Source organism: Salvia hispanica, chromosome 3 (genome assembly GCF_023119035.1).
Source record: "Salvia hispanica cultivar TCC Black 2014 chromosome 3, UniMelb_Shisp_WGS_1.0, whole genome shotgun sequence".
In the NCBI taxonomy this organism is placed as follows: Eukaryota; Viridiplantae; Streptophyta; class Magnoliopsida; order Lamiales; family Lamiaceae; genus Salvia; species Salvia hispanica.
In genome coordinates this window covers 17799700-17818814 of record NC_062967.1, presented here as the reverse complement: position 1 = coordinate 17818814, position 19115 = coordinate 17799700, and the positions used below count along the sequence as shown (strand labels likewise).

The following is a 19115-nucleotide window of genomic DNA, read 5'->3' as shown; positions in this document are numbered from 1 at the left end:
TTGTTCTTCGCGCTCCGCTTCCGCAATGAGATTGGTGAAATCCATTTTTGAATTTTTTAGAGAGAGTTTGGGTGATAGAGGAAGATGTAGATGATTTAGTATGAAAAAGTATGAATGAGAGATAATTTGATGTGAAAAGCGGATGATGAATTTGTGTATTTATAGATGATTTTGGGATTAAAAAAAATCACAAAAATCACAAAAATCCAAAAAAAAGTCCATAAACGGCTCTATTTTTTGGGAATCCAAAAATATTTTTTTTAATTTTTTAGTATTATTTTGAATTATTTATGAAATTTTTTTTTTTTTAAAGAAAATTCGAATTTGCCAACTGCTATGCCGTTGGCCAATAAGAAGACTCCACGTAGGGCTACTCAGCGGCACGAACGTGCTCTTAACTAAGAGCAGCGCCGTGCCGCTGGCACGGACGGACAGCTCGCAGCGGCGAACAGACGTCACCGCTGCGGATGCTCAAGAGGGAAGCTTTAACCGACTCCATAATCCTCTCACAGCCACCCGAAATAGACGTTTCGCATTAATCTCAGCCCTTGATTTCAAACAAACAGATCTGAGACTGTTGGTTGCTTTCAAAAACAAGTTTAGTGGAGAGAGAAATTAATTATTCGAGATTTACTTGTTTGGATACGTTAAATCGATTAATCGTTTCTTTAAACTTCGATTTTCAGTTCTTCGCGGATGTGATTCCTCTTTTCTAGGGTTTCCGATTCTTAATTCTTTTCTTCTTTGTTTTCTTTGGGGGATTACTCGACTTCTGCCGGAGATTTAATATTTCGATCGAGATTCTAGTTTCTGATTTCTTTTTTTTGTCTTTAGCTCTTCTTCATTTCACTAGTAATTTTGTGAGAAAAAGCGGAGCCGATCTCGTCTGAAATGAACGAGAAAGGAACAATGATGAACCAGCAGCAGCTGATGAACATGAATCAAACTATGTTGAATGCAAGTCAAATGAATCCTCAGGTAACCAAATTTATCCACAATAAGCCCTTGGCAAATTTTCCAGTAATTTATAAACAAGCTGATTCGACTAATTTTCGTCCTCAGATGGCTCCGATGAATCGGAGCTACGGAATGTGGGGGCCACAGCAGCAATTTCAAAACCCTAATTTGAGCTCCGACGCCATAAAACCTCCGCGTGCTGCCTTCAATAAGTCGTTAGGTCCTAGGAGCAATTGGAAGGGCAAAAGGGTAAATAAACCGAGGATGGAGCAGCAGCGGCAGCAGCAATCTTTGATTAGCTCAGGTGGAATCGGTGGTAGTGGTGGCGGGAATTTAAATTTTAGGAACTATAACCCTCCGACATTGAATGAGCTGCAGCATCAGAATCGGGTGAGGGCGAGGATAACTTTCCCGAAAAAGAAGTTCAACAATCATATGAGTATGAATGTGGGTGGTGATGGTGGTGGTGGGAGGTCTGCCCCATTTGCTCCTAGGAATACCACTTCCTTTCTGATTAGAGCGAAGAAAAGTGGTGGGATAGCACCGGTGGTTTCTCCATTTCCGGTGACCCCATCTGTGTTGCCGACCCCAATCCTATCCCCTTCCACCGAGGTTTTGGGGAACATGGCAAAGGAAGAGTGGGGGGTGGATGGTTATGGCTCGATGAAGGGGTTGATCAGGCTGAGATCTCTCGGGCATGAAGACGAGGAGGAAGATGAGAGCGACTCGAGTGAGAGCGACGTGGAGGAGCATGTTGAGGTGGAGAGGAGGTTGGATCAAGATTTGAGTAGGTTTGAGATGATCTATGATCCAAATAGCGGCAGTGCTGGTGGGATAGAGTATCGCAATGTTTTGGAGAATCGGGTTGATGATCAGGACACTCACATTGCACAGCTTGAAGAAGAGAACTTGAATCTCAAGGAGAGGCTGTTCTTGATGGAGGGGGAGTTGGGTGATCTGAGGAGGAGGTTGATGTTGCTAGAGAGGCGAGGGGGGCGAGTAGACGAGGAGGTTGTTGAGAATGAGTCTGGAAATGAGGGAGCGAGCAATGCGCATTCAACAGGGGAGAATGATGAACAGGATGGGTGTGAGGTTGGGGAAGGCGTTGAAGGTCGCGTTGGTGGTGGATTTGAAGCAGTAGTAGAAACTAGAGAGGTAAGTTGTGTGGAAGGGAGTTTGCAAAGTGGTGATGATGGTAATGTTAATGATTCTATTGTAGTAGATGATAAAGCTGGTGCTGAAGGTGAGACAGCAGAAAGTGTTGATGATCAATCTTCTTCTAAACTTGTGGTTGAAGCAGATATTTGTATGTTGGAGAAAAAAGGAGAAACTTGATTGTTAGGAGAGAGAGATGGTGGTTTGTTGGCATGAATGAATGTAATTTGGTTTTGTTAGAGAGTTTGAGTGTGTAAGGTTTATAATGAAAGTTTCCCAAATAATTTCAGTCAAATTATTAACAGAGAACAACACAGCGGCGGCACTTTCAAATTGAAGAGATGACAGCAGATCCCTTGATGCACAAAATTTCTCAAACGATAAAAAAGTAGTACTACTTGTGAATGTAGTTACATATGTCTCTGTACCCAATTTCCATTCATTGTTTTTTTTTCTTTTTCTTTCATTTTTTTCTTTTTAAATCTAATTTTGTTTGTGACTATATTGGTACTAGTTGATTTATTCAAAGTTAAATTACTAGAATATAATTTTAGGGTTTAACTAGGCCTGAAAATTTAATCCGCGGGTTTCGGGTATTCCCGACCCAGTCCCAATACCCGACGGGTTTTGGGTACCCGAAACCCGAAATTATGGGTTCGGGTACGGGTTTGGTTAGTTAATGTTATTATTTTTCGGGTTTAGGGTACCCGAAATCCGTATTAGGGTATCCAAATAATACCCGATTAAACCCGATTAATTATGCATTTGTGATAAATATTTTTATTTAGTATAGGGCCTATGGCCCATAGGTAAATCTAGGGCAACTTTATTTAATCACATGTAGATTTATAAATTTTTCGTGTGCTTCACTTTTTCAAGTTTCCTTCACGCCATTGATGCTGCTCTCTTTTGGCCGTTTGCTCTCTTCTTTACATTCGTGTACGGTCCATGTTGCATTATCTATGTTCTTACTTGTTATCTTTTGAAAATATATAATTAATTAGTTATGCTTTCTCCATTTTATTTACATGTTCATTTAATGTCTTAAAAAATTATTTTAATTTCTTTTATGTTTCAATTTATACCAAAAAAAAATTAATTTTAAAATTAAGTAGTGTCTATTTGTCTAATGTCCATTTATATAATATAGAATTATAGTCAATAAATAGTATAAATATTGTGTGATTTTAATAATTTATATTCTCACCACAATTTAATTTATTATAAAAGAATAAATTTTAAGTATAATAATTCCGGGTTTATGGCTACCCGAATAGTTGCGTTCGGTACCCGCATCGGGTATTAGAGTACCCGAATTCACATACGGGTCGGGTATTGGGTATGATATTTTTGAGATTTCGGGTTCGGGTACCCGATTTACACCTCTAGGTTTAACACATGTGATTTTTGAAAGAAAAAATACTTATGTGATTTTTATTTTAATCATTTATTTTAAATTTAGAATTATCATGTTTCAAATAAATATATTAAAAAATAATAAAAGAAATATAATATATTAAAAAATAATAAAAGAAATATAGTACTCGAGACTTTTTCCTTTTTAATATGTAGTACTCCCCCGTCCACCATTAGGAGTCTCATTCATGGTCGACACTTGTATATATTAGTTTTAAATGAAATGTGAATGAAATGAGTTATTGGAATGTGGAACCCTATTATCATTTATGGTAAAAGTGAACCGGGACTCCTATTCGCGAACAGATTAAAATGAAAAAAAGGAATTCCTATTTGCGGACGGAGGGAGTACTTTCTAATTTTTGATTCATTCTCCATTAACAATACGTCTACTCATTTTCCAATAACAATACTTACTTTTTCTTTCAATCTTTTTTCTATTTTATCAATTTTGCATTAAAATGAGTGTCCAATCAGAAAGTGTATATTCTCGTGGAAGGTACGAATAAAACTATGGATCATCAATAATATAGGAATGACTGGATTTTAGGGGTTGGATTGTTCATATTTGTAGCCAGATTTAGGATCCACTACAAAATTCCATTCAACTTTTTGTCAAAAACAAACTCTTTTTCCAATTGGTCATGGCGGCCTATGCAGCCTTGGTGTCTCTTATGAATCTCATAGATGATATCGAGAATCATCCATGGCCTCCAATTTGTATCGACAAAAATCAAGTTGAATCTCTCACTCAATTCTTTACCTTCTTGCAGGAATTTCTTCAACACTATGCATCCCCTCTGGACGATGAAGATGAAGCAGATCCACTAGAAATGCGAATAATGGAAGCAGCTTATGCAGCTGAAGATATTATCGAATCCTATATTGTTCACCTCGTTCAACTCTGTACACCCGCAGTAGAAAATGATCAAGCCACCTATGATTCTAGTGAAGAAGTGAGTTGTGTCAACTTGTATCAAGATCTACATCAAACGATTGAAGAAATGGATTTGATCAAGAAAGCAGCGATGGAGATCAATACGCGGAATCCTATCTCTGCATCCTCTGTTTCTTCAACGTCATCTTCTTCAAGTGGCAGTAGCATCATGGTGTGCTCGGAAGATCTCTTAAATGGGATCATGGAAAAGCTCGTTGGCGGCCGGCCCACTCGCCATGGTAAGACCACTCTTGCCAAAGCTGTCTATTCAAAACCACTTATTAAAGAATATTTTGATATTCGTGTTTGGGCTACAATTTCTCCACGTTACAACATAACAAAAATTCTTAGGGAACTTCTTTCGCGGAAGGGGGAAGAAAGTGGAATGAGTGAAGATGAACTAGGATTAGAGCTGTATCAATATTTATACGGTAGAAGGTTTCTAATTGTGTTGGATGATATGTGGAGTAGTGATGCGTGGGATATGATTCAACGTTTCTTTCCTGACAATGAGAATGGTAGTCGGATATTTGTGACCAATTGAGTTCTCAACTCAACAAGGATTATAACCTTCAAATGGAGTTTCTAGATGAGTTTCAAGGCTGGGAGCTCTTCTCCAAGACTGTGTTTGGAGAGGAAAGTTGTCCACTCGAACTGGTGGAAATTGGAAAGGAAATTGTTGCAAATTGCAGAGGACTTCCTTTGTCAATTGTTCTTGTGGGAGGTCTTTTGAGAAAAATGGAGCCGACTCAGGGAAGTTGGGGATCAATAAGGAAGAACTTAGCTTTGGTAGTGAATTTGGAGAATGATAAACATTGCTTGAGATTGTTGAAATTGAGCTATAACCATTTGCCTGTCTATTTAAAGCCATGTTTTTTATACATGGGAGTGTTTGAAGAAGACAATGTAATTCGTGTCTCTAAACTTATCAGGTTATGGGTTTCGGAAGGATTTATAAAACCAGTCACTGGCAAGAGCTTGGAAACAGTTGCAAAAGGATTCTTGAAGGATTTGGTTGATAGAAATCTCATTCAAATTGATAAGTTGGGGTCTACGGGAAATATAAAGTGGTGCAGAATCCATGATTTGATGAGAGACTTGTGCTTAAGAGAAAGTTCGAAATATGGGTTTTATGACGTGATAGGACAAGAAGGTGTAAATAGGCAACGCCGTGTTGTTATACTCAGGAACAGTTCAAAGCAGATGGCCATTGATTCACTGCAATCTATGTCATATAATGCTCGTTCGATTATCTGTGAACAAGGTGAAGTCTTGTGGTGCCGGAATTTTAGATTGCTGAAGAGATTAAATGTGTTAACTCGAAGCAGCGTGGATGCCCTTGTGTTTGAATGTGTTAACTTGCGGCACCTTGATATTCATGCAGTTCGTAGCTTCCCCTCTTTACACTCTTCCGTTAATCGCTTCTGGAATCTGCATACGTTCATTGTTTATTGTTGGGATGAGTGGAATGCGCCTGTTGCAATTTGGAAAATGCCTCAGTTAAGGCATGTTAAGTTGCTCTATGGAGATGGTTTCTGGCTCGCGGATCCTCCAAGCGACGAGCAAGTTCATGTCATGGAAAATCTGCACACGCTCAAGGGAGTAAAGAATTTCAAGTGTGATGAAGAGGTGGTTAAGAGAATCCCGAACATGAGGAAACTTCGAATAAAGTATTATGGCAGAGAACAAATCGATTATGGTCTTAGCAATATGGAATGTCTGTGTATACTGGAATCCCTTAACATCTACTGTGATTATGAATTTCGAGGGGTTGCTTCTCTCTGTAAGCTTACCTTACCACAGTCCCTCAAGAGTTTTGAGTCTTTGGATGGAAAGTGAGTTCGAATGGGAGTACTTGTTGGAAAACATCGGTTCCTTACCCCGTCTTGAGAAGCTCAAATTGTACCAAGGATGCTTCAGAGAAGGCAAGTGGGAAATAGCTGAAGGCCAGTTCTTGTCACTCAAGTACTTAGAACTGAGTTGTGGTGCTTTGGAGCATTGGACGACGCAAGAGAGCTCCATTTTTCCGCGGCTTGAGCAACTTCTTCTTAATAGCTCGGAAAAGTTGGAGGAGATCCCTTTTCAAATTGGAAACATACCCACACTGCAAAAAATTAAGTTATACTACTGCAACCAATCTGTGGTGCTGTCAGCAAAAAACATAGTTGATGAACAAGTTGAGTTCCAAGGTGAACAACTTTCCTTTCGTGTGGAGGTTTTGGTCACGAGGGCCGACGAAGAACTGCAGAGCTTGGCAGGTCCGAACTTTAAAGTTTATAGTCAAAAAGATCTCGATTTGGAATCGGGATATAAATAGAAATTCAAGTTTTTGTATGTGAAGAACATTCTTTTTTGTAGATATAAAGTTTAGAGTTTAAAATGCAGATATACTATTTTTGTAGTGAATAAAAAGATCGGAATTCAATCGATTTAGAACCTAGATAATGTAGAATTTTCAATTGCAACGAAATTGCCAAGTTACTGAACAAAAATGACCAATTTCCATAAACAGAACATTCAAAAGAGACAAAAAGTAGGACTAAGAATCAACAATTAACTGCTACATCCTCTCTACTCCATTTCCAGATTTGGACATATTCACTGCCACATTCCATGCTGCTCACACTCTCTTCCCCTCTCCTAAATATCGCGATCTGGGACGCAAACCCGGGCTCCACATCAGCAGCTCCCCCAACGCCACTGAACTCAACAGAGTAGTTGTGCTTCGCGGCCAGCTCAGACGCCCAGTGCTGAAACTGGGCTCTGGTCCATTCGAATTTGTGATCATGATTTCGGAATTTGGTGGCCTGCGCCTGGTTCTTTTCATCCAGATCATCTTCTTGGCCGTGCGGCGTGCATCCCTGGAGGATCACATTGTACTCGTAGTTTGGGGTGGAGACGATGAGGATCTTGGGGGTGAACAAGCTCAGCACTACATTGCCAAATAAGCATGCTTCTTCTTCCTCCATATGTTCAATCACCTGTATACAATGCATCACACTTTACAACGTTAACCAAACCAAAAAGACGTGAATCGCATAGTTCAGAAGAGAGAAACAAGTTACCTCCAAGCAAGTTGCAATGTCGAATCCATGTAGCTGAGGGTCAAATTCTGTGATGTTTCCGTAATACAGAGCTGCAGATTTCATCTCGCTAGTCGGCTCATTGGGATCTAATAAACTGTTTAACTTTGAGTGAACCAACTGCAATGATGGAATGTCATTCGTCAAAAGAAGAAGAGAGAGACGCATGTAAAACCTAAAGTAAGTGTGAAATGTCACCTTTGCTGCTTTTGCAAGACCTCGATGTGAAAGATCAACACCAGCAATTTTCTCCAGTGATGTGGGATAAGACAGCAAGGAATCCAATAAACTTCCAGAACCACAACCAAAATCAACCTGCAATTGTAGCGGATATTAAGTGTCAAGCCCCTAAACATCACCTACATGGAAACATTTTGCTGAAGTGCAGTTTATACCAAAGAAACTGCAGAAGATTGTCTAATTTGGCATACAGCAAATTCAACACGCTGCTTGGACAGAGGGGGGCTAAACAGGGCTTGCTCCATTCGATCTTCTAATGGTTCAGTCACCTGCAATAAAGTAACACAGTACTCCAATTTGCAGCTTCCTGCCACAATTTCATTAATCTCAGATGCAAAACATGAACACAGACGTGAAATGTCTTAATGCCTTGAACTACAACGTACTTGGAGACAATAATGATAGAGTTTTCGCAGAATCCCCAGATGCAGCCAAAATCAACTCACTGAGAGGCAACGCCACTGTAAAATATGCTGACTGGCCAACAGCCATCTTTTCCACAGCTGCTTCCAAATGAGGCAAGACAGCTTGATTACCGACTTCAAACTCAAACTCTTCGCAGCTTTCAATATATTCTTTAGTGCCATCTCCTTCTCCTAACAATGAGACTGTGTAGCTTATGCATGCTAAACAGCCATTACCTGGAGTTACGCCCGAATTTTGACCCTCTACATTATTAAGAGTTGTATCGGAAGCTTGAGTTATGGTGGTTCCAGATCTGTGCACAGAGTGGCATAGCGAGAATCCCTTAAAGAAGTTTTGAGTAAACTGAATATCAAACTTTTTTGCTAATAAGCCCAACTCCTCCGCAGACAAGTCTGGTTTTTCAAAATATAAGTCCAGCCAGCGTAGGACTTTCAAAGCTACACTTTGCACAGCATCCGTCTGCTTCCGGTAAGATTCTTGTGGTGAGCACTCTAAAAGAAGTTCTTGATTTTTGGAATATATCTTTATATTACAACTAATAGCTCCAGTTGGTGCAGCAGCAATGCCCAATTCACTTTTTTCCTTCTCGCTCAACTCTGTTGCTTTCAACTTTTTGCGGGATCCAGGTAAATTTACTGATGAATCCAGCATGCTACTTTGAGTAGAGAAGACAGGTTCCGAAAGATGGTGAGAGCGGCAAAATGCACAAAGTATGTCTCTGGGAAATGAACCTCTCCAATTGCTTTTCGTTGTGAATGCTAAAGGCAACTGAGCAGCAAGTATTGCATCTCTAGATACCTTGTATGGTCCACTCGGTATCTTACTGACAAAATTTCTAGGCAAAAAGGAAAAAGAAAACTAAATTAAACACAAAAAAATTCCAAGGTGCAATAAAAGGAATTGTACAGCATGAAAATAAAACAAATAATATTGAGAAAAAAATGAAGAATAGTGATGTGTATCACTACTTCTTTACCTATAATATGAGCACAGTGAAATGGCTTCATGTGAAAGATCGGTGGACTTCCATGTGTAACCTATAGAAGCCAGAATTGCATCACCGTGTATCTCTTGGCCAGCAAAATAAGTTGCCCTTATGTTTAGAGATCCTTCAACATGGCTAGCTTGTTTGGTTTGAGGCTCTGACAAGTTTTCAAAGAGACGTTTTGGAGTGGAGGAATATATTCTCATTTCAGATGAAGCTTTACCGATCGTTCTGCAAAGCAATACAATAGATGATATTTGCTGAGAATAAAGCAAGAATTTCTCAATTTTGTTGATCATAAATTTTGCACTTTCATATGTCAGGCGTATTTCACAAGAGATAATGAATTCTACTTCCGGTCCAGATTCCTTCTAATTCATTATTGTTATTTTATGAAGACTAAGATCTGACATCAAAAAGGCATTAGTAATATCTTACCTGGATATTATAATATCCGAAGCCCCTGGCAAACTTAGTGCACGGGCAATAACATCAAGGTAATAACCAGTTGCAGAAATGTTAAGTTTCAAAGGTTCAACAGCTTTCTCACATGAAACTGGAATAAGTATCACATCAAGTGGAATGCTTTCCAACAGGCTCACTTCATGGTTTATTGAAGATATAATCTCTGGTGAATATAAATTTATCCTCTGTACCGAAAGCTGATCATCAGATACGATGACTAAATCAGACAGTTTAGCTGCTGCCCGTGAAACTAGAGACATCACCAGCAGCGAATTCATCTCAGCAGCAGGATTTATGAATTTGCATATGCTAGTAGTCTTTGCATCATAGACTGCGATTACTGAAACTGGAACGAAACCATTGAAATGACCATCTCTTCTCAAAGCTGCTCTGAAGTGATTACTGAGTGGATTGGGAAATGAAAGAAACTTCATAGTTCCCAAAGACATGAGAAATAAAGTGGCAAAAGATGAAAATGAAAGAAAATAATTTAGTAAAATTATTCGTGAAGTAAAATACATAGCTCTAAATAACAATGAGAAAAAGTATTCTGCACAGTTCCCAGCACATTTCACTGAAAGCTTGATATAGCTACTGGCCCCAAAAACAATTTTACAGGGAAATTATTACTTTCAAACTGCATTACCACAACGTACCTCATTTGCAAAGAGGAAAGCAACACGACCAGCTAAATCATCCCAAGCTTCCTGCTTGGTGGGATTATATTCCTTCTGACGGAGGCCTAGCTGCAGGACAAAATTTATATTGACAAGAGTAATGAGAGCTTTTACTGTGGATTGCAGGGTAAGATGATTTAATACAAGTACAACAAAAATGGAAATTGCAAGACTGAATAATAATAATAAATCTATAAAGAGATCATCAAGAATATTACTCGGTCTATTGCTAAAGAGTCAGAATAAGAATCTTTTTCTATTTGTTAAGATGAGTTCGTCTCAGTAAAACCAAACTGCTCAATTGCATTATGATTTACCATAAAAAGATAAAGAAGTAAATACTAGTTCCACTATGCAAGTGATCAAAGTAAGATTCTAGATTAGTTTATCCAGAGCCAACTCCTTGTTGACTAAATAAGCATGAGGTTATAAATTACTACTTATATTCACCACGTATTCAAGAAACAATTATATAAATAGACAGTTTACGAAAAGAAGACAAGATACCTTTTCTATGGCCTTCTCAGCAGCTGATTGTTCAGCTTCCTTTTTCCTTTTAAATGTATCAGAGACAACAGTAGTTTCCGGAAGATGCAGAGTGCAACGGTAAAGACATGGTGGCGCCTTCTGTGTGATGACGAGCCCGGGACATCCATTTTCTGGTGTAACTTGAACTTCTTCAACCTGGTAGGAGGCCTTGTCACCATACTTTTGGTGTATGATCGCCTTAGGTGACAATGATGACATCTTCGAAGGATTAGCTTGGGGTTTTCCTGCTTCTATCATTTTCCCAACAGCAGATAAAAATTGATACAACCTATATAACAACAGGTGGAGTAGTGTGAGAAGAAAAAAAAGATCACTCAAAGAAACAAAAATGTCATTGCTTATACACTCAACACTTAACTTTGGCAGAAACTCAGAGACAAGTTCCATGTAAGAAAAGCATCGCATGCCTTTAGCAAAAAACACGAGTAAAATTATCTTATTTTATTGTCTCGACCTCCCATATCTTCAGGCAGAATGCCAGCTTATGAAGAAGAGCCGATGTTCCATTAAAGAACCAAAACAAAACTTAATTCCGCAGAGAACTAAGACGTGAAATTACATTGAAAAACCATCCCCACACGTTCCACGCCAAATTACATTCTTCTACCAATACTATCCCTATCAGAAACTAACACAATAACATTAATTTAACACTATTAATCAGACATTCAATCATCCTTCAAAATCAACATCAACACATCAAAATTCCATAATGCAAATCAAACAAAATATCCCCACAACTTGCTAGTATACGATCAAAATCAGGGCTAACCAAAAATGAAAATACTTAATCAGCGGTAAAAAGCACTGCACCTAATCTACTTTTCTCTTCCTCTTTTTCTGCCGAGATTAACAATAGAACCGATTAAATTTCAAATAAAACACGCCATTTCCACTCAATCCAGAAAATCACAGCAACTAACGACGATTAGCATCGAATATCAGTACATTAGGTTGAAATTCCTAGTTCAGAACACGAAGATTCCCCCCAAAAGAGCTATTTTTGCCCTATTTTCACCTCCAAAAAAAGCTCACGATCAAACCATAAAACAGTGTGTCAATCAATAAAACATCAACAATGCTCACTCATTCAAGCTTCTATGTTTACCTGCGTCGTTTCGCTTGCTTCACCAGCTGTGCTAAAGTAAATAAGAGACTCAGGTATGTTTTTGTGTGTGTGAGAGAGAGAGAGAGAGAGAGAATAAAGGTGAAAATTCTGTGATTTGCCGGAAATGTGTGGGTTTTGGGTTTATGACTGATTTTCTCACAACCAGTTTCCGTTTCTTCAATCCTTGACTCACTGTTGACTTTACTTTTTATATCATTTTCTATTCTTTTTTGTATTTATCGTAAACTTAATTTAATTTTTAAAATAAATTACTAAAATAGTCTAGAGACGGTTGGATTCTTGCATTTATGGTACCTAAATAATTAAATTATGGAAATATTCTATAGACAATTCTTATATTTATGGTACCTAATTTATTTTATTAGTAAGAATATTTCATCGATATAGCACGTAATCACATTTGAATTTATTTATGCATTATTTTTATTTTTTTTTGTCTTAGGGATTTGGCTAGCACACACCAACATCAATTTTATCTTTTTTACTCTTTAACAAGTACTCCCTTCATCCGGTTGAAATGAAACGTTTTTCTTTTTCTTCTTTCAATTATTTTCATTCTATCTTCTCGTGCATTTATTTTCTACCAATTATTTTGTTTATTATGAATAAATTTAGGAAAGATTGAGATCTCTCTTAAAGCAATAAATATATCAGTTTCTACTGAAATTATTATAGTAAGTGTTGAATCGGCTGACAGCAGTTGCTAGTGCAAATTGGAGAAGAGCACAGACGTGGATAGTCTTATATCAATGGAGTTGACATTGTCCTATATGATCTTTCGTATTTATACAATTCTGAAATTTTATTTTATAAAATGCATCACTTTGTTTATGAATTTATATGTAGCATTTCTTGAGCGGAGTGTTATATTGTTAACTCATAACTTAATTACTAACTACAACTAAATAATAGCCAAATGATAATCAAATTAAGGGCTTAGATCATTAATCCCTAAATGTCAATACGATCAACGAAAAACGTCAATAAGGCCACATGATTAATTCCAAAAAATATCAATAGGGGTATTAATGTCAATTAACTACATGTTTAGTTATAACTAACTTTTAAAATAAATCCCAAAACTTTAAATTCATATAACATATATCAAATTAAAGATAATTTCATAAGGATTCCAACGATATCCTACATGCATATGTTCCGACGTTAAAATTTGAAAAAAAATTCAAAATTTTTTAATTTTTCGTACAAGCAAAAATGTCGACATACTATATAAAATATGTCAATATAATACATGTTGAATGTCAATATAAGCAATGGGTTAACATTCTTAAAGCATTGTATTGACATTCTCAAAGCATTGTGTTGATATTTTTGAAACACTATATTGACATTTTCATCCAAAACCCTAATTTTGAGTTTTTTTTTATTAATAAAAACGAAAATTACACGTGGCAAATTGTAGACCACACGTTTTCTAAAATCCGATGGCCTTAAATTAGTTATTGTTAACAATTAAATGATGAGTTAGCAATTGATCATTCCCCCATTTTTTGATATCATAATTTGGTATGTAATATTTCTCTGTGTTATCATTTATCAATAGTATAAAATATGGCTAGATGTGTCTATCTTGAAGGAATATCCTTTCTTTTATGGGTGCATGGGGCATTATTCTTTTATGCTAAAGTCATTATGATCAGTAGAAGTTTTACAGATATGATGTTGAGGTTTGCACTATATTTTGAAACTCTAATTTTACCAAATTAGAAGAAGAAGAAGAAAGATAGTACTCCAGATTGTCAGTGTCTCACTTTCTTAATTTGCTTGTATATTTGACATGCTGCATTTCTCACAAAGATTTCCTATCACATTTCCCCAAAAAATTATTGTCAACAAATATCACAACTAAGGAAGTAAGTTGATCCAAGCATGAAGAATTACAAAGAATTAAAAACCAGAACTAGATTGATGAAAGATCCTCATACACAGTCTTGATGCCTGGCCTCTCAGAAACAGACTTTATACACCTCAATGCTATACTAACAACCTCCTTCACCCCTTTCTCCACTGCAGGGTTGCCACTCGTCTCCGGTCCCAACGCAGCCTCGATGCACTCTGCTCCCCGGCCTTGGCCCACCCTCAGCCGAACCCAGTCCGTCAAGTCGACCCCTCCATCCTCGCCCGAGACCACATCGCCCGCACTTTTACCAGTGAGCAGCTCCAGCAAGATCACCCCAAAGGCATACACATCCGACTTGAACGTGGGGACGGGCTTCTTTGATGCTGCCAGCTCCGGTGCTCTGTACCCTAGCACACCGGCATCAAGAATCTGCTCCAGGGTGCCTGACTGAGTCATCAGACGGTGCAGGCAGTAGTCAGCAACGCGCGCATTTAGATCAGGCCCGTCTAGGAGGATGTTGCTGGCCTTGAGGTTCCCATGTGGGATGGCGCGGTCAAAATGGAGGTAGTTGAGGCCGCGTGCAACATCAACAGCTATTTTCAGCCTCTGAGTCCAGCTCAACGGGGCGCCTTTTCTCCCCGGCCGATCTGCCAATCAGAAAACTAGTTAGGAAGACAAATGTATGCCACTTTTTCATTCAAAGACAGAAAATGTAGCATTTCTAGCAACCAAAAACAGGTCATTCCTAACAACTCAAAACAGTGCAAGAGCAAGTATTAACACAAAGCAATCTTGATTTGTTTCACAATGAGACATGAACACTTGATTGAATGTTACATGGTATGCTTATTTGAGGTACTTCAGCAATGAGTATTGATCAGCACAACAATTTGTAAAAACGGTAAGCAATTAGGGGTTTATCGATTGGCAGTACCGTATAGGAAGCTTGCAAGATTGCCAGGAGATATGTAGTCGGAGAGGATGAGCTTCTCGTGCTGCGTTGGACCCCAGTAGTAGCCTCTCAAACCAACCACATTTGGATGTCTGATATTGGCAAATTTCTTAGTTTCTCTAGCAAATTCTTTTCTCTGCTTTGCAACTCCTTCTCTCAGCCATTTCACAGTCAGCAAAAGCCCGTTATCAAGACTCGCCTTGTAGGAAGTCCCGTGGCTGCTCCTCCCCAGGACTTCAGCCGGGGCCCTTGACAGCTCCTCGGACGTGAATGAAACTGTGTCGTCTAGAAAGGTCAGCTCACCACCCAATCTCTCAGGAGACTTTACATCCAATCTTGGAATGTTTTCTGCAGAGAATGAATCACCAGATTCGGGTGACCAAGATAAGTTGCTGTTCTTCGAGGGGGAGAAGCTGGTAGCTGCTGCTGTTTTCTCGTCTGGGCTAACTTTGTCGGAAACTGATCCCTTTTGCGGTGTTATGACATCCTCTGCTGAGACAACCAAGCCACTAGTACGGTCCGTTCCACCAAAGCCAGAAAAGCTCGGAGAGTACAAACCACTAGAGTCTTTGTTCCTCACATGTGGCGAACGCCTTCTTGATGTGCGTTTGTGAAGAATGAAAACAGCGAGAAGGATCAGGATGATCAGAGAAACAACACAAGCAGATATGATTGTAATCTTGATAGCCATACTCAAATGGTTCCTGCTTCCATTTCCTGAAGTAGTAGCATTACTGGAACCAGGTGGATTAGGGAACAGCAGTTGAGAATTCCCCGGGTAAAACGAAGATTGAGGGAACCTCCTCAGATTTTCTGGGACGACGCCAGAGAGATCATTGTACGAGACGTTGAGGCTTTGGAGATTACTAGATAGATTACTAGGAAGTGGACCAGTTAAATGATTTTCAGAAAGATCCAATGAGTTTAGGCCAGTGAGGTTACAAATTGAAGCAGGCAGTGAGCCACTGAGATTGTTTCGTCCGAGATTGAGCACTTTGAGTCCAGAAAACAATCCAAAACCCTCGGGGAAGTGACCATCGAGGTGGTTACTCGAGAGGTCAAGAACTTGAAGACTCGATCCGCCAGAGGAAGGCAAAAGATCAATACCACCAGAAAGCTTATTACTATGCAGGTGAAGTTCTGCAAGAGTTGGTGATGTTAAAAGAGTGGTTAAAAGAGGTCCATCCAACTGATTGAAGCTGAGATCAAGTATCACGAGTTTATGAAACGACGTGATAGCTTCTGGAAGAGAGCCGTTTAAAGAATTGTGTGACAGATTCAGGTGATGCAGACGCAAGAATTGAGCAGTCACCTCCGGTATGGTCCCTCCCAGTCGGTTTTGGCTTAGATCAACGACTTCCACGTTTCCCCATTTCAGCATCCTATTCAAGTCTCCCTCCAAAAGGTTATTCGAGAGATCAACAACAGCACAGCTTCCAGTCGAGAGTGGAAGTTCCCCAGAAAGCACATTCGAGGAAACATTAAGGATTTGCAACGTAGTTGATGTAATAACACTAAGTGATCCTGTGAATTAAAATGCACATACATCAACATCATCACAAGAAACACTCATTTAAGTAGGCTTCATTGATGAAGATCTGAATAAATGAAATGAAAGATAGGTTTTGATGTGAATACCTGAGAGGTTGTTGCAGCTCAGGTCCAACTCTGTCAGCACCAACGAGTCGCCTTTTAAAAGCCCGTTAGGGAACGAACCAGTAAACATATTACTACCAAGTTTAAGCACTTGAAGATCATACACGAAGCTGAAGCCCGGCAGCTCCCCGGAGAGCTGATTGTAGCTCAAATCCAAGACCTTCAAGCTTCCAAAAGCCTCAGGGACGCCACCACCAACGTTTGATCCAGTGAACCGGTTGTGGCTGAGGTTCAGGTGCTTCATGGATGGAGAGACGCCTCGTAGAAACTTCTCCTGATCTTTAGCTGAACTCACAAGCAAATTGCCACTAAAATCAACATAACTAGCCGTGGTGAGTAGCAAAAGCTCTGGAGAAAGTTCACCATCAAGCATATTTGCATGGAAATCGATCACATCAAGTTCACTCATCATCTCAAACCCTTTTGGTATGCCTTTCACGAAGGCGTTCAATGAAAGATTGAGATAAACTAAGCCCTCCAGCCTTGCTAGAGACAACGGTAGTGGCCCGGATAGGGAGTTGTTGCTCAAGTCCAACGATCGGAGAGAGGTGAGTCCAGCAATCGTATCAGGAATCGAGCCAGAGAAATTGTTTCCAGCGAGCGAGAGGTTCTGTAGCCGGGGTAGTTTTCCTATCTCTAATGGCAATGAGGAGTAAAACAGATTGCTAGAAACATCTAAATGCAAGAGTTTCTTGAAACTGCTGATATTCTCAGGCAACTTCCCAGAGATTGAATTGTTTGAAATTGAAAGCTTTTCAAGCTTTGTGAGATTTGCTAACACACTCAACTCCACATCTCCAGACAAGCCAAGATTGTCAAGAACAATGCTTGTGACATCACCACTACTACCACAGATTACCCCATTCCAAGATGGACACCCCTTCACATTCTTATTGGACTCATTGGTCCAAGAACCAAGCACGTAACCTGTCGGATCACGACTGATTCCTTTCTTGAATTCGAGCAACGCTAGAGAGTCCCGAGACGGGAGCTGCCCTAATACCGCAGTGAAACTAAAGCAAACTAAAGCCAGCCTAACTATACTCATCCTAAATCAATAATGTCACCACATAGCAACAAGTACAGCAAAATTCAATGAAAAATGCAACTTCTTAAACAGAATTCAAGAGCAATAAAAGTGCAGCAATGTCAAGAAAACACACCCAACACTATATATATTCAGAGATTTAGCAAAGATTTGAACTTTCTACTTCATAAAAGCTTCAAAAAGGATACTAGTGCAAGTGGAGTAGTAAGTAGAGCAAATTTCCTACTTTTGCCACAAAATGGCCTTCAAACCTACACTGCAAATTAAAGACAATGAAAGCAATGGACCCATAAAAGCCCTTGGATCAAAAGCATGATTATGAGGGGAAAGAAAGATTCTAATAGCACCACAAAAACCTCACAACCCTTTCTCTCTCTCAACTTGAAAGAAAATGAAATCCTTAATTATGGCGTTGGTACCATTGTTTAGAATTACTGATTGTTGAGTGATTAGCTTTATTACCAAACATGGAAAGGGAGCATTTAAACATGTTAAGGTGATACAGAAACACAAGAAAAGATCATGCAGGCTGCAGCTAGGCAAGTACATTGACAGAGGGGAATCTTGTCATGAATCTTTGTTTTTTATGTCTGAAATTTTGTGGAGGGAAAAAAGGAATGTATATTTACCCGCCAAAAAAGAAGTGAAAATCATGTCATGGAATTATAAATCACTTAAAAATCGAAACTTTAATTTTGATGAAGACAGCAGTAATCACCCTAGCTAGTCTGCTGATTCCCCCATCTATGGGGAATCGTGAGACCCCCACACCACATTTAGTATTCGAGCTGTATCATCTTATCGGATTTTATACTCCCTTCCTTTTTAATTTTGATTTCTTATGAATTTTTAGTTTATAGCTTCATAAGCATTCCATAATTATAATACTTTTTAAGCATACATAAATATTAAGGTGCATTGAGATAAATAATGTTTTTTCCTCACAATTTAGTTTTTAAAATAGGGATGATTGGCATATAAATTAAATATATATCATTCTGGGTTGTTCATAACCATGGAAACTGGAATATATGATTCATAACTTTAGAAACTGGAATATAAAATCATAATTTTGCAATTTTCGGCAATTGTCCCAGAATCAAAATTGACGTAGCTGAAAACCACATTGTTAGGAATAAATTAATATCTTTTTAATTTACATTTAAATAGGGTGATGTCATTTTATCTAAAAATAAATGATGCTATGTTGTCACATCATATTTTCTTTGACAGGTATGGGACAATTGCGAAAATTAAAGAGTCAATATTTCAATTTGAAAAGTTATGGAACAGATTAGAAATTAATAAAAACAAATATTTGGGATTTAATTGGCAATTATGATGACATTTGGTTTCTCATATTTCTTTGGTGCGAAGTGTTCATAGTTAGTTCGTGTAGAGCGACAATAGCATAGCAACATCAGTATTTAATTATACATCGTGCCATCATATTGAGCTCATAAATAAATGAACATTTGTTTTTTTTATTTTAGATCGACATTAAAACATGTCGATTTGAGCTAATTATAATAGTACTACTAATTATAATAATTTATTTATACAGAACTCGGTTTTGCAA

At 38.5% G+C, this 19115-nt stretch overlaps 4 protein-coding genes across 5 annotated transcripts; 2 read left to right on the top strand and 2 right to left on the bottom strand.

The window, feature by feature from the left end:
- The first annotated feature begins 617 nt into the window (after positions 1-617).
- Positions 618-2424, top strand: LOC125210742. The gene is made up of 2 exons (XM_048110322.1): positions 618-978; positions 1063-2424. Exons 1-2 carry the CDS (start codon positions 892-894, stop codon positions 2290-2292), a joined length of 1317 nt encoding a protein of 438 aa, XP_047966279.1. The 5' UTR covers positions 618-891; the 3' UTR covers positions 2293-2424.
- Positions 2425-4124: 1700 nt separating this feature from the next.
- On the top strand, positions 4125-6894 carry LOC125213951 (putative late blight resistance protein homolog R1B-23). 2 transcript variants are annotated; one of them, XM_048114766.1, is made up of 2 exons: positions 4125-4704; positions 5398-6894. In XM_048114766.1, exons 1-2 carry the CDS (start codon positions 4173-4175, stop codon positions 5421-5423), a joined length of 558 nt encoding a protein of 185 aa, XP_047970723.1. In that variant the 5' UTR covers positions 4125-4172; the 3' UTR covers positions 5424-6894. The 2 variants fall into 2 exon arrangements, with proteins under 2 accessions (XP_047970723.1, XP_047970722.1); XM_048114765.1 differs by having other exon boundaries at positions 4817-6894.
- LOC125213950 (small RNA 2'-O-methyltransferase) lies at positions 6895-12149 on the bottom strand. Its single transcript, XM_048114764.1, has 10 exons — positions 11999-12149; positions 10849-11158; positions 10321-10410; positions 9638-10092; positions 9191-9430; positions 8175-9049; positions 7944-8095; positions 7747-7863; positions 7531-7668; positions 6895-7446 (listed from the first exon to the last, which is right to left on the bottom strand). The coding sequence occupies exons 2-10, from the start codon at positions 11125-11127 to the stop codon at positions 7012-7014; spliced, it is 2781 nt and encodes a 926-aa protein (XP_047970721.1). The 5' UTR covers positions 11128-11158; positions 11999-12149; the 3' UTR covers positions 6895-7011.
- Positions 12150-13825: 1676 nt separating this feature from the next.
- On the bottom strand, positions 13826-18088 carry LOC125213272 (LRR receptor-like serine/threonine-protein kinase GHR1). Its single transcript, XM_048113723.1, has 3 exons — positions 16471-18088; positions 14815-16356; positions 13826-14527 (listed from the first exon to the last, which is right to left on the bottom strand). Exons 1-3 carry the CDS (start codon positions 17534-17536, stop codon positions 13941-13943), a joined length of 3195 nt encoding a protein of 1064 aa, XP_047969680.1. The 5' UTR covers positions 17537-18088; the 3' UTR covers positions 13826-13940.
- Positions 18089-19115: the final 1027 nt, after the last annotated feature.